Raw genomic sequence first — 14,031 nt, 5'->3', positions numbered from 1 at the left:
TGCTAATTCGCTCAGTGTTGAGCAGAGCCCTTACACCGCCTGCGCCAGATGCTGCAGGAACCTTTAGTGCTGCCGGCACCAGAGGTGAAGCCGCGGCCAAAACGCTCCGAGTGGGAGCCACTGCTGAGGTGAAGACCGGTCACAAACTGAATCCACTAAAATAGATGTTTGGTTAACTCCACATGGCGAGAGCAAAGATGCATGATAAGAACTGTGACATTTCCATGCATGATGGACTCAAGTTTAATAAATGGTAAATGCAACCCCTCAAAGCGGGAGACTAATTGTTGGCCATGATGTTAGAAGCAATTTGGGATAGGACTCTTGCCCAGGGACACATCAACATGGTTACTGTAAAGCCAGCCCATATACAATGTGCATGGTTTCGGAAGTATTTACGAAGAATCCCCTCCAGTCAAAACTCTTATGTAAAATGTCTGACTTTGATTTAACTGATAGTACATGGGCCAAGATTGTTGGCATACAGGTGTTTTCACATTCCTCTATTGAAGGGAGAGATTACTACAAAATTAGATTCAAAAGTCCCCATGCAACTAGATTAGATAGCCAATAGCTGTCAAAAATGCAAATTACGTAAGTCTTGCACAACACACAACACTGGCATAGGAACCGAAAACCTCCAGCTAAGCTAACTAAGCTATTTCATTAGCAAACTAAACTTTGATAGCAAACATGGTTGAGTGTGCACTTTTTTAGATACACTCCCTGGAGCTTTCTTTTACATCCGCAAAAAAGTCCCACTAGATATGATTGTGTGTTACACAAACACTAATGTCAGCCATTGCAAGTATACAAGCTAACAAGCTAATAAACAAAACAAATAAAATATATCTAACTACACTTACCATTCTGATGACCTTAGGGGAATTCATCCACAAAAAACACACTGGACGCTGCACTAGGTCAGAAACCAGAGGAGACTGTGAAGTCCACCATAGACGGACCACTTTTGGACAAAATGTCCTCTCCATTAAAGGCAGCTCATTGTGGAATCGCCTGAGATACGGGATTGTCCCACTCTCAATAGTTTTAAAGGACAACTTAACGAATGGTTGAGAAACAAACAGACGTGTAATCACCGCTAAATGCACTTGTATACAGAGGTATCTCCTCTTGCACTTTATGTAGCACTTTTATCTTATCTTGCACTTTATATACCATAGCTGCTACATTGTACTGCCATGTGGTAAATGCTTGTATGCTGCTCATGCTCTTTCTGCATATCATGTATTTATTTTTGCTATGTATATAAATGTCATGTTCTTGTATGTTGTATGTGACGGGACTGCGGATGGAAATGAGCTTAAAGCTCAAATCCGGCTCATTTACGCTTGTAAGCATTGTTTTGTTTTAAAGTGTTCATCGATGTGCACTGTCCCGGTTCAAATAAACGATTAAATTAAATGAAAAATGTATTCTGTTTTCTATTTTGATGCACAACTGACTCCTCATCTGAATCAAACACATATGGCTGAATCTGTCCCACGTTTCCCCCAAAGAAAATAAAACAAATATCAAAAATGTCCCTGTGAAGCTCCACCACTCTCGCGACCGCCATGTTGCACAGGTAACCGCGCGCGAGCAGTGGTGGGCGGGGCGAAAGAAGGTGTGCTCCAAGCTTCAATTCTTTTTTTTATTTGTATTTGTATGTCTGAAAACCATGTCAAACTAAATATTAACCTTGGGAGAGTATTATAACATACTTTAAATACACTTAACATGTTTCGGCGGGGGGGGGGATACAATAATACAATGGAAACATTAATGAATTAGCTTACAAGAAGGTCTTAGGCCTATACACTCAACATTTTTATTTTACATTGTGGACAAACTGTATATATAATAAGCAACATTAAGTATAGCAAAGTAGAAGGGCTCCTCTCTGAATGTTTTAGTTGTTGTTGTTGTTGTTATTTGTTCCATGTTGTACAGGCTTTACAAGCAGTATTTTAATATAGCTATAAACTAAAGAAATTAGGTTCAGAAAGTTAAGTAGCCTAAGTATAGGCCTGTACATTTATATAGAATAAAAAAACGTCTGACACAATTACAGTATAATATATGTATATCTGCATTACCGCATCCTACATAGAAGACTCTAGATATTATTATGTAAACTGACTCACATCACATGAGATATTATGAGTTTGGAAATTCAAATTAGATTGCTTGCTGCTCATTTGGCAAGTAGGCTATGTAGTGCAACAGAAAATGGTTAAATGTGTCAGGACTCAGGAGGGATGTGTTAAGTGAAATAAATGGTTGAATTAACCAAACCCTGATGGAGTTGGAGAGGACTGAATGGCTGCAGGCCTGAGATGGATGGACTGGTGACCGCTGTCATACACGAGGCTGCAACCAGTCAGCACAATCTGTTCATCCCCGGTTGAGTGAAAGGATAGGGAGTTCCCGTTCCTCGGTGCGTCCACGTCACCGATAAATAATGAGGGAATAATAAACAGTTAACCACCTGTCGGACCCGCGGCACAATGGGACGGCCCATAGAGAGCCTCTCATGCATGAGTAACATATTTACTCAGCCCCTTTCACTTAACGAAGCAGAAAGAGACCCAAAACAATGGTTAAGTTCATCTATTTGGTAAACTCGCATTGCCCTGTTGAAAAAGGACAACAATCCAAAAATATTTGGATATAATGTACAATATGTTGTCTATATTGTAGCCTACATTGTGTAGAACATACTTGAAATATATATATATATATATATATTTTATTATATATATAGCCTACCTATATAATATGAATTCATTTAGGAATTTGTGTTTAAAATGCAAGCTACTGGTAATCCCTAATAATTGGATAAAATGTCATTCTTCTTGTATAGGGATACCATAAGAGATCAAATCAGTAATCCCATATGGGGATAGGCCTATCATAAGTGACCATAAACATATTGGTGTTAGTATGAATATTAATAAAACGTTGAATATTGGAATATAATCATGATCCGATAAAATAGTTAAATGTGAAGCAAGACACCACCAACTTTTGAATGATAATGATATTAATAATAATAATTAGCATTGAATATAGTTTTCGATAGGCTATGTGATGATGGGCTACAAAATACTACAAATTATACCATAATGCCATAGCCTATATTTTAAAATGGGTGAATCCAATGATGATTATGATAAAGTGACGAGACTTTAGTGGTTGCTAACAAGGGGGACGGGCTGTTTTTGGTGGTAATATTTTAGAGATGTGCTTTTAATGGCCTTAATTCAGCCGCAGCCAGCTGTTTTTACTCGGCCTGGTAAAGGAGCGGGGACGTGGCAAGCTTGCAAAGCTCGTAGAAATTAGTCTCGGTCAGCCTGAGCAGCCTATGTTTTCTGCTAACCATCTGCTATACGGCTCACAAAAGGAGGATTTCGGAAAGCCAAGTAAAGGAATACGGGCTCATAAAAAAGCTTTGAAGGTCTCGTTACTCAGTGGAGGTGTAGCTAGTGACGGAGCGCTGTGTTAACGCCTGTTTGCGCGTCCTGCGCCCATAAAGCAGACGCACCTCTGATAAGCGTCGACCATCTCCAAAGGATCATTTCACGGAGGCGTTCCCTTTTAATTAGCGGATTGTGGCCACTTTATATTAGATTGATGTCGAACCACTTATCGTTATTTGAGCTGATCCCAAATGATGCAAACTGGCTGGGTGCTTAGCTTAAGACTGACATCTCCCTGTGTGAATACAACTGATGGTGGAAAGTGGATAAACCGTGTGCCTTTAATCAATTATTTAAACATAAGTAAAAGTGTACTTACACACATTTAAAATGAAAAATAAGTGTTTCTTTAGATTTGTTTTATCAACTGGTATTTAAAACACATTTAAATGGCTCAAATACAAATATACAAACAAATATCATAACTTATTTGATTTGGAAGCCTATACGAGCAGCCAATAATAACTACACACACATATATACAAATATATATATAAATCCTTAATTTATAATATAGGGATATTGTGGTGTTTTTTCGTTAAGTGGAAAAAGAGCATAAAATGAAAATATGATAAAGTATATACTTGTATTTATTTTAGTTAAAAGAACAAGCTTGTTGACCGTATTTAAAAAATATTAACCCAAAACCTTTGTTAAAGGGCAACAAAATACATACAAAGTAAAAAACATTTAAATAAAAATATTAGGCCCTAAATTATAATTTTTCGTTTCTTAAATTAATGTTTATCTAAATCAAACTTTTGTTTGATTGTGTTTCTTTTTTAAATGTGGTTTCTAACTGGCGTTTTTTCCCCTCTGGGTCTGCAATGCATTTCGCCTGATTGCTTTGCTTTAACGGGTTTTCAGGGCAAAGCTGACAGAACACGACTATCAGGCTCCAAGTCGCTTTAATAAGAGTTTTATATGGGGTCTCAGTGTCCGCTCATATGAATGCATTTTAAATCAAATCACAGATGCACTTTTATTCAGCCGGTTAAAATAGCAGAACAAAACCGTCTTTAGAAATAAAGCTTTTTCTATTCCTCTGGGCTTTTTCTGAAGCGGGGAGAGAAAGGCCGAGGGGCGCCTCCTCCGCAGCTGAGGGTGACAGTTAGTTCATGGTTAACAGGATCAGGAGCGCACGGCTCAGGCCGCACACTTCTCCTGCACTGAGCTGCGGCTCTGCGCACTGAATGAAGCCCATGCAAAAAGAGTGATATTTAACACATCTGTTAAAGCGTTTTGATAGCAGAAATCCGTTTAAGACATTATTCCATGACGAGGGCCAGATTGAGTGTTGAGAATCCTATGAAACCCTAAACCTGATTTACATCTGAGATGCTGCGCAGCGTCTGCAACTGTAGCCTAGATAATGTAGATTTAACAATGCAGTTAAATCGCTTATTCTATTAATAGTATTACATTGTTTAAAGCGTACTCTTAGCAGCCTAGGTGTGTATTCCTGCTGCACTGAAAAAAGGAATAAAAGAATAATTTAACATTTTAACGAGGAGGCTATATTTTTGATATCCTGCACAACAGAAAGAGAGCCTGAATGGACAATAATAAAGTATCCTCTTTATACTCATTAAAAGTCCCCATATAATGACTGGATCTGTAAAGATTGCTCTTTAATTAGGCAGCTTGCCTCTGCCAAACAAAACAAATTGAAAGGAAAGTGGTCAACATGCAAAATTGATGACTGAGCCTCTTTTGTGGGGGGGGGGGGACTTTGTGTGTTGCTTGCTTATGAAGTCTAATGCAATCATAAATTGCGTCCCTGGGCCAATCAGCGGGCCGGGGGATGCGGCATGAAAGCGACCCATGTGGAGGACTTTGTTGAGCCCCATTGTTGAGGCTGTCAGCCCTGAGCAGAGGGCCGGGGGGGGGGGGGGGGGAGGCTATAAAACTCCTCTCCCCAGAGTGAGGAACCAGAGGAGTTAGCAGCCATTCACACGACTGATTCTCTCCCAGCTGACCTAAGGAGTATCTCTGATTCCACCCAGTGATTTTTTAAACCGGGACCATGATGATCCCAAGCGTCCTCGCGCCTCCAGCCTTCTACCCGGGTCTGTACCGGCCGGCTCTGCCGCTGCACCACGCGCTGCCCTCCGGCTTCCCCACCCACTCCAGCTTTCTAGTGGAGGACCTGTTGCGGATAAGCCGCCCCACAGCCTTCGTTAACCGGACTGTCCCGTCAATGTGCGCCTCCCTGCCCACAGCCACCACCACCCTGTCCTTCAGCAGCGCGCATGCAGAGCGCGCATTGGCCACGACCGCGTTGACGCGCGAATCGTGCTCGCCGAAAATGTCGAGTAGCAAGGACCCAACTTTTCTCAAGTTTGGCGTGAGCGCCATCCTCGCACCTTCACCAAAGACAGGTGAGAACCCAGACTTCCTGCTTTCAGTTCGTATTGATGTGTTTAACTTTTGGATGGATTTCTGTCATTCAGGAATGATTGTGTAACATGTGTGACGTTCCTCCACAGTGTCCTCACATCCTGCATTCCACAGCCAGCACTCCAAGAGCTTCCCCTTCCCCTACTTTGATGGGACATTTCACCCCATATTCAGGACTCCTTATTTACCAGGTAGGCACAACTTTTACGACCCATCCCTTTTCAGCCTTCGGGAATCTGTCTGAGCTAATTGCATTTAGATGTAAAACACTCTGGCACCCTGTCAAATATTTTTTTACCAGAGAAGAAGAAATCACTGTCTTATTAATGGGGACCGTTGGCCTCTGCCAGGACCCTGCACCCACCCCCTAATTAACCAATTATCCCAAATCGTCACGCTCTAAATTTGAGGCGGGGTGGCGAGTTAGAGTCCCCCCTGCTTCCCATTGGGGGCGTTTTGGCATTTCCCTAGCCCCGCGTTTTCCCACAGAGCCCGGGAGGCCACCGGGCCGCTGTTGCGGGCAACAATGCCTTCAGCACCATGACCAATTTGGTCAGCTCCCACCGGCCGAACCACCCACACACCCCGGAGAGTGACTTTTACCAGGGGGGCCAAAGGCGTGAAACAGTCATGCACTAATTTCCCTATTAGGCGCTATTGACTGTGTTCAATATTCTCACAAGACCACATAGCGCGTCGTTGTTCCTGATTCTGCTGCGGCCACAGGGCATACTGTCAGGGAGACGTCCAGTTAGCAGCGTGCACACAGGAACAGTGTCTCGCACCGTGGGAGTTAAAGTAAAGTTTCTAACTGCATCTGTAATGTCCCAGCCGGGGAAGGTCTGTCCCTGCAGGCCCATAGGATAGGTTACCACTGACCTCCATCCTCTCTGTCTCAGTGCCCTAAACGTTTATTCTCCATGCGGGCCAATCAACGAGTTGAGATAAAGAATAATCTCTTAGAAAAGTCTATAAAGTCGCTAGTCCGTGCTTTCATTCAGGCACATCATAATGGTGATGGAGTCTTTTCATGGGCTCAGCTGAATGCCCCAACAATACAACTCCAGCGTCCTGAATAGCTTTTCGTGTTCATTTAATGAAAATTATTTGAAGGCAAGGAAGAGAAAAAAAAACCCCGCCATTCCCCCCGGGCATCAGTATTCTGGTATGCAGTTGTGTTTAGTTTGAAAGTGTAAATCTCCTTTTGTTGCGATAATATATGGCCTTCGCCGCCTGTCCCGAGTCTTTTCTGCGTTAGTTCATTACTACACAATTACCGTTCACGGTTTATTAACTCCTCTATCCGCCCTCACAGGGTTCCTTAAAGGATATGCTACCTCTTTACCATACCAATGCGGTTGGGGTCCGGCCAATGTGCTAATTAGTCACCTCGTGCCATTTCACTCAAAACGGAGACGTATTGCATAGTTCCAAAGAAAAAAAAAAAAACTTCCAATAATAACCAGTTGAGAAGTATAGCTTTAAGGGACATACTTTTTTTATTTAGATGCCTGAGATTTTGAGTTTAGATTTAAAAGGGTAATTTGAGGCAGAAAAGTGTTTTTTTTCTTCTTTTTTCTGCGAACTTTTTTCTCTCTAAGATGTTGCAAATATATATATATTTTTCTAACATATTTTATTGTCTTTGTTTGTATTGCAGTATCTTCATCCGTTATTCCCATTCCCGGGACCTTTTCGTGGCCCCTGGCCGCCAGAGGTAAACCCCGGAGGGGAATGCTGAGGAGGGCGGTCTTCTCCGATGTGCAGCGCAAAGCTTTGGAGAAAATGTTCCAGAAACAGAAATACATCAGCAAGCCGGACAGGAAGAAGCTGGCATCGAAGCTGGGCCTGAAAGACTCACAGGTAAACATCACAAATGTCCAACATCTCGTGCGTAATTTCCACGTAAAGACGCTGTTGTGTGATCCACTGCACCTGACGCAGAACTCTTTAACTCACAATCTCCTCCTCATCCACAGGTGAAAATCTGGTTCCAGAACCGGCGTATGAAATGGAGGAACTCCAAGGAGAGAGAGCTGCTGTCCTCCGGGGGCTGTCGCGAGCAGACCCTGCCCACCAAAGCCAACCCGCACCCGGACCTTAGTGATGTGGGCAAGAAGTCCTCTGCCGAGGAAGATGAAGAAGAAGAGTTTGCAAGAGAGAGAACGATTGCAGGGTCCAGCATCTCCTCTCCATCTTTTTCCAGCAAGCACTCGGACTTCTCAATGTCAGACGACGAAGAAATAACAGTATCTTAATTTATTTTAAATATAGAGAATATAACCCCTGTTTTGTTTTCATATGAGACTGTGACCACATCTGTAAGAAGCTGCCGGCCTTGAAGGGGACCCCATAAATGTCATTGTTAAAAAAACAAAAAACACTGGTGTTTGTTGCTTCAGGTGCAGGATCCACTTCTTAGACACAATTTGCTGTTTTGCACAGCTTTGTTCAATTGTACAGTATTTTGTACAATTTTGTATGGACATTTTATGCCAAGAACATTGAGTTCCTTTTATCTTGACCTTGAATAGAGTTGTTTATTAAAAATGTAGCTATTTCGTTAATAATTTATATGAATTTGTTTAATAAGTATGTTGTATTATGTGCTGTATATATGTTTATTTCACACGTTTTGTACAAATACCAAATAAAATTGTGAACATTTCAAAGTCAAGACTATGTGTGTATGTATTTTTATTAAAAAACCGTTTGACAACATTCAATCATAAATAATCATTACTTTTATTAAATCACAATAACTTAAGACTAGTACAGTGAGCCCTGGACAGACCAGCGATGACAAACGGCATCTATCTGCTCTGGTGTAAAGACACTGTACACAAAATACTCCTTTTCAAGTACTGTAACAAATCAGCTAGAAAAAAGTCATCAAAATGCTGCGAGATAATCATCTATTTACAAACTTATGTTACATATAAAAAAATGTACATAGCAAAGAAGGCTAAACATTCATTGAGTTTGTGAGTAATAAACTGACAGACTGGTCAAATGCTTGGACAACATCCACACTCCTCAGGCTCTACTGAAGACAGACAGAGAATCTCTTTGTGCTTACAAGGACCATAACAGAGTGTGTCTAAAGCTACACAGACACACCCGCACAAGAACATGGGACACAAATCTGAAAAAATCCTCACAAATATAGTTCCATGCTGTATGTCTCAGCAGTGCTGAAAAAGTAGGGATCTAGCGCATCAGATTTGGGCTTCCATTGGGAGTTCAGAATGAGTGTTGCATAGGATCTGTGACAAAAACACTGAACGCGATGGAAGCCGCGCTACACGACGTGACCCCGGATTTAATCGTATGCCTGCCCTTCCCAGAAGGCAGTCAGGGGGGTTTAAAGCAAATAAAAAGGACAATATTCTTTATATTCTAAGCCACATGGCAAACTGTTTTAACATTACCATCCAACCACAAGTACCTTTATACTTCAGATTAATTATATCACTATAAACAAAGCAGCATACACTAGTTTTCACTTAATTAGTTCAACATGTTTGTCAGTTTTATCATCACAAATCACATAAAACAGACTGCACAGTCAAAGGATGGGGATGAGGTATAAAATCAACAGGTCTTAAACGTCCCTTCCCCAAACAACCTGCAACACGTTCTGATTTGGAGCACCATAACACATCTATATATTTTTTCTTTCTCGCTAGTGGTCCAAATATTTACACCAGCTTCACAGCACTGGGTCACACATGCATACGACTTCTTTTGAAACCCAAAGTACTGCCTCTCATTCACGCCTTAATCGCATGGCATCGGTGTCTGATATGATGAGAGGTCGAGGAGAGTCGACTCGGAGCCCTGTGAGTTTACAGCCATTTAGACAAATAAAGGATCGGCTAATGCTCGTAGTCTGTTAGAAAAGAGTAAGGCATTGTTTGTTAGGATTCAGTCCAGCACCAAGAAAAGAGACTTTGTGCTACAGCAGCCTGTTTGAGCCAATGTGCATGGAGATCTCAGAGGATTATAAGGTGATCCAAGCAAGGACTTATAGTAGAGATATTGTTTGTGAAGTTACACAGAAAGATACAAAACAGATCGAAACGGGTCAATCTAACCATGGTGAATTTTATTTTCCCAATTAGTGCCCTTACCTCCTGAAAGTCTTGTAAAGGGAATTTATAAATTAGATCTTGTCCTTGACTTTAAATGTCGGAGTTAGTAGTATTTTAGTGTTTAGGCCAAATAAAATGATGCATTTAATATGTATGTTGTTCTGCACTATTTCAAAGGCACTGCTTTCTGGTAGAACAACAGTGTCTCGGCTATCAGGCTGAACATCAGAATTAGAATACCTTTACTAGTCCCACAGAGGGGACATTTGCAACATGCGAACAAACCAAAGGATTGTGGTGAGTATTGTTGATTAAATTGTCTGAGCTTGTCTTTTTAATTTTGAAGATGTTTCCACATTCTTCGCTCTGGTGGTGAAGCAGTATTTGCAAAACGTCCTTGTCACGTTGTTTGTATCATCATAAAAACACATAATTTAAGTCCACACAGGCCTTTGTAGATTTAACTCAAAAACCTTCAGATGTACCTGTAATTAGTGTTCTCTAATAGCCTTTCATCTTATCTTAATGGGCTATTACTATTTATTTAAACTCAAATGTGGCTGTGATAAATGAAGGATGTAATTAAATATCTCTCTGAGTGAGGACTAACATTCACTTTGCCTCGATTTATCCTCCAACTATAACACAGTCATAGAGGAAGAGGAGGAAGCTGCTGGCTGTTCCTCCATCCCAGCGGGCCTCCTCTGTGTTCTCAGCAGCTGGTCGCTCAGAAACAAGGGTCTGTGTCGCCCCCATCAGGCCGCGGAGGAGCACTGCGGCTGGGCAGCGTCTCCGCCTGAAGACCTGCTGCTGTGGCTCAGAGAGGGTTAAAGGACTCCTGATGGCTGATGACGGTGATGATGACGCCTCACAAACAGTGGCAGGCTGTGTGCTTTTTATTCTGTCTTTCTGAAGTAGATCTCAGGCTCCTGACAGAGGAGCCCCGGGCCACAGCGGTGAAACAAATACAAATACAAATAACAGCGCAGTGCAGCAGGAATGTTCATTGCCCGTTTTCTGAAATGCAAACCTTTTTCTTCTCTTCTTTTCTAATTGGGTTACCTGCACCCAAATTAAGGTGGCTGGATTTCTGCGGCATGAAATTAGATATATACGTTTTCACAGTTCTTATAAAAAAGTTCCTCCTGAAAGCCAGTGTTGCATCACAAGGTGGACTCCAGCGACGTGTCCAGGATGTCGTCCTGGTGGCTGTTGCTGTTGGAGTCGCTGTCGTAGCTCTGCGGGCTCGATGACGTCGCCGCCTCCTTCAGACGCATCAGCATGTTCATCTGTGGACAGAAACACAGCTTTACAACTCAGTTCCCTTAAAGAAATACATTCAAGGTCCAAATGCTAGCTTTAGATCTCTGTAGCGAGCCAGGAACAGTAAAGTTTCACATTGTAACTTCTTATGTAATTTATAAAAAGAACACAGTGTGTTCTTCATGTCTGTTTCTGCTCACCAGGGGGTCTGCGTCGCTGTCGCTCTGCGGCGGCTCCTTCCGGACCCCTTCTCTCGGGGCAGAGTATCCATCGAAGCCCACGTCCTCTGGGCGGAGCTGCAGCAGCGGGGGCCAATCAGCCGGGGTGGACGAAGCTAACCAGGGGTAGCTGTCAATCACAAACACAGCCGGGTCCTCCCACGCTGCCCTGCGGCCGTACAGCTACGGAGAGACACGCAATGTTACATTAAACATACTGGTCTGTCATAATAGATGGCACAGTGAAGTATGTGATTGAAAAATGGTGATAGTACATTATAAAAAATTAATGGTATAGTATGTCATAAAATATAATAAAATAAATAAAATATTTCTGTAACATATCATACAAAATTACAGTATAGTATATCATCAAGACATTTCATAAAATAGTCACAGTGTAAAGTATGTCCTTAAACTGTCATATAATGTCAAATGGATTTGTATCAGATTCCTGCTAGTTCTTTTTCAAACTTGCTTTGCTCACAGTGCAGAACCATGCATTCACTTTTATTTAGCCTTGCTGATAACTAATGGTTATTTCTAAATACAAATGTTAAGTGTTTGAGGTGGAGATTAAATGCAGCCGACTTTACAGTTTCTGATCTGAGCGTGTTAGGAAAGCGTTTACTGAACTCAGCCTTTGAGCTCTCTTCCCTTCTACTCTGCTCCGGTTATTAGCTGCTGCATAATTCAATCAGATGCTAATTACATGCAGATTAAGAGAACAAATTAAATCCATTTAACTTTGATGAACATAAATCTGTCCTCTGAGAGGGCAAATCTGAACGTTTGTATCCATCTCAGACTCATTACACTTCCATTGTATTCATTTGTATTCGTTAGACATGCCTGCCGGTTGTCAAATAAAGTCTGTTTAGTAATTATTTTTGCTGTAAAATTATTCTGTAATTTTCCATGTGTGTCTGTGTGTATTAGTGTGTGTGTGTGTGTGTGTGTTACCTGCAGTCCCTCTCGTACGGCCTCCAGCATGTACGGGATGATGGAGTAGTTCCAGAGGTCAGTGAACCAAACCCTCGATCCCTCCACGTCCATGGGACAGGACAGGAAGAGACGAGGTCCTGCACGCCGCGGGGCAGAGAGTTAAGACACTAATGTTTTCACACATTGATATTATTTGAAAGGCTCTCCTGTGAATTGTGCATCTTCCTCTTACCGATGGTGACGTCAGAGGAGCTGTGCGTCTCTAGGAAGCGGTTCAGGTGGTGCCACACCCGCGGGATCCAGTCGATGATCCTCACCAGCTCCATGTTGCGCGTCCGGCTGCCGATCTCCGTCTCGATCAGCTTCCGCCTCAGGAAGCGGCCGAGGAAGCCTTTCACCGGCTCCACGTGGTTAGCGCACAGCACCCACCTGATCAGACACATGTGTATCATGAAGGACAGTTTCCACCACGTTGAAATGTATTTTAAGAAAATGTCCAATATCCAGCTGCTCTTTAGGTGCCGGGTATCATCATCAGTTTACCTGAAGTTGTGGTGAAGCTGCAGGTTGGGGGCGGAGGATGTAGCCTGGCTCATGGTGCCAATAATGTAGGGGCTGAAAAGATAGAAAATCAGAGGTTACATGAGTCCATTGCATATGCACATTAAAATAAATAGTAATTAAGTGACTTTTAAGACCTTTTTAATAACTCTTTAAGAGAAGAAATACTACTACTGCAAAAAAAAAATAAACAAACTAACCCAAACGATTTTATTGGTAAAATAAAATCTAAAAATAACCCCTCCCCATCTACATTGTAAGACATTTTTACTTTTAATATCAAAAACAACATTTAGGATGGTTCAGGACTTTTTAAGGATCAGCATCTTTTCAGCCCTTTCTCAGCAGTTGATTAATGGTTGTGTATCCAAATGTTGCTGCTGAATGTGAGTGTGAGTGTGCGTATGTGTGTGTGTGTGTGTGTGTGTGTGTGTGTGTGTGTGTGTGTGTGTGTGTGTGTGTGTGTGTGTGTGAACTGACCAGTGCTGGAAGTTGCAGTTGAAGACTCCGTTGAAGATCTCTCCCAGTGAGCTGACGTGGTGCAGGTTGTCCAGGATGACCACCAGAGGGCCTTCCGCACCCCCCACACCGCTGCACTGCTCGGCCAAACCAGACAGGTACTGACGCAGCTCCTGAAGAATGGATGTTTCAATACAAGAGTCCAGGGAAAAAACCAAAACCCTTTGTGGCTGACAAATCCAAATACTCTCTCCAAAACATAGCTGTGCTCTATTTGCCATAAAGATGCAAGCACAGAGAATACTGAATGTGCATTTACCTTGCTGGACTTGTGGTCCACGTTGAAAGTGACGACAGCGTGCGGGGTCAGGGGTCGGCCCTCCAGCAGCAGCAGGTGTCGAGACAGCTGATTGGCCAGGTAGGTCTTCCCTGTTCCGCTGGGGCCCGATAGGATGACGCGCCGGTGCTCCTTCAGCAGGGAGACGTATCGCTGCAGCATGGGCTTCGGGATCAGAGTGTCGAACACCAGCGAGTCCACACCCTCACTCCTCACACCTGCAACAAAATATATTAAAACATTTTTTATTCAATTTCATTTTCTCTTCTTAC

At 42.4% G+C, this 14,031-nt stretch overlaps 2 protein-coding genes across 7 annotated transcripts in view; one reads left to right on the top strand and one right to left on the bottom strand.

Moving 5' to 3' along the window:
- Window positions 1-5,429: 5,429 nt before the first annotated feature.
- dbx1a (developing brain homeobox 1a) lies at window positions 5,430-8,559 on the top strand. The gene is made up of 4 exons (XM_034221345.1): window positions 5,430-5,863; window positions 5,972-6,073; window positions 7,543-7,745; window positions 7,862-8,559. Exons 1-4 carry the CDS (start codon window positions 5,509-5,511, stop codon window positions 8,138-8,140), a joined length of 939 nt encoding a protein of 312 aa, XP_034077236.1. The 5' UTR covers window positions 5,430-5,508; the 3' UTR covers window positions 8,141-8,559.
- A 44-nt stretch (window positions 8,560-8,603) lies between these two features.
- nav2a (neuron navigator 2a) overlaps window positions 8,604-14,031 on the bottom strand; it is a 218,394-nt gene continuing 212,966 nt past the window's right edge. For all 6 annotated transcript variants that reach the window (XM_034221341.1, XM_034221339.1, XM_034221340.1 and 3 more), the window contains 7 exons: window positions 13,742-13,977; window positions 13,444-13,595; window positions 12,946-13,017; window positions 12,635-12,831; window positions 12,421-12,539; window positions 11,440-11,640; window positions 8,604-11,265 (listed from right to left, as the gene is read on the bottom strand). In XM_034221341.1, coding sequence (XP_034077232.1) covers window positions 11,140-11,265; window positions 11,440-11,640; window positions 12,421-12,539; window positions 12,635-12,831; window positions 12,946-13,017; window positions 13,444-13,595; window positions 13,742-13,977 — 1,103 coding nt within the window. In that variant the 3' untranslated portion in view covers window positions 8,604-11,139. The remainder of the gene's footprint in view (window positions 11,266-11,439; window positions 11,641-12,420; window positions 12,540-12,634; window positions 12,832-12,945; window positions 13,018-13,443; window positions 13,596-13,741; window positions 13,978-14,031) is intronic.

This window comes from Gymnodraco acuticeps, unplaced genomic scaffold, assembly GCF_902827175.1.
Source record: "Gymnodraco acuticeps unplaced genomic scaffold, fGymAcu1.1, whole genome shotgun sequence".
In the NCBI taxonomy this organism is placed as follows: domain Eukaryota; kingdom Metazoa; phylum Chordata; class Actinopteri; order Perciformes; family Bathydraconidae; genus Gymnodraco; species Gymnodraco acuticeps.
Note: the sequence above shows the minus strand (reverse complement) of the source record. Positions and strands in the feature narration are given on the sequence as shown.

Coding starts and splice junctions, on each gene's coding strand:
- dbx1a (XM_034221345.1), top strand. CDS start 5,509: ATGATGATCCCAAGCGTCCTCGCGCCTCCAGCCTTCTACCCGGGTCTG. Junction 6,074..7,542: donor CAGGACTCCTTATTTACCAG/GTAGGCACAACT, acceptor TTTGTATTGCAG/TATCTTCATCCGTTATTCCC. Junction 7,746..7,861: donor TGGGCCTGAAAGACTCACAG/GTAAACATCACA, acceptor CCTCATCCACAG/GTGAAAATCTGGTTCCAGAA.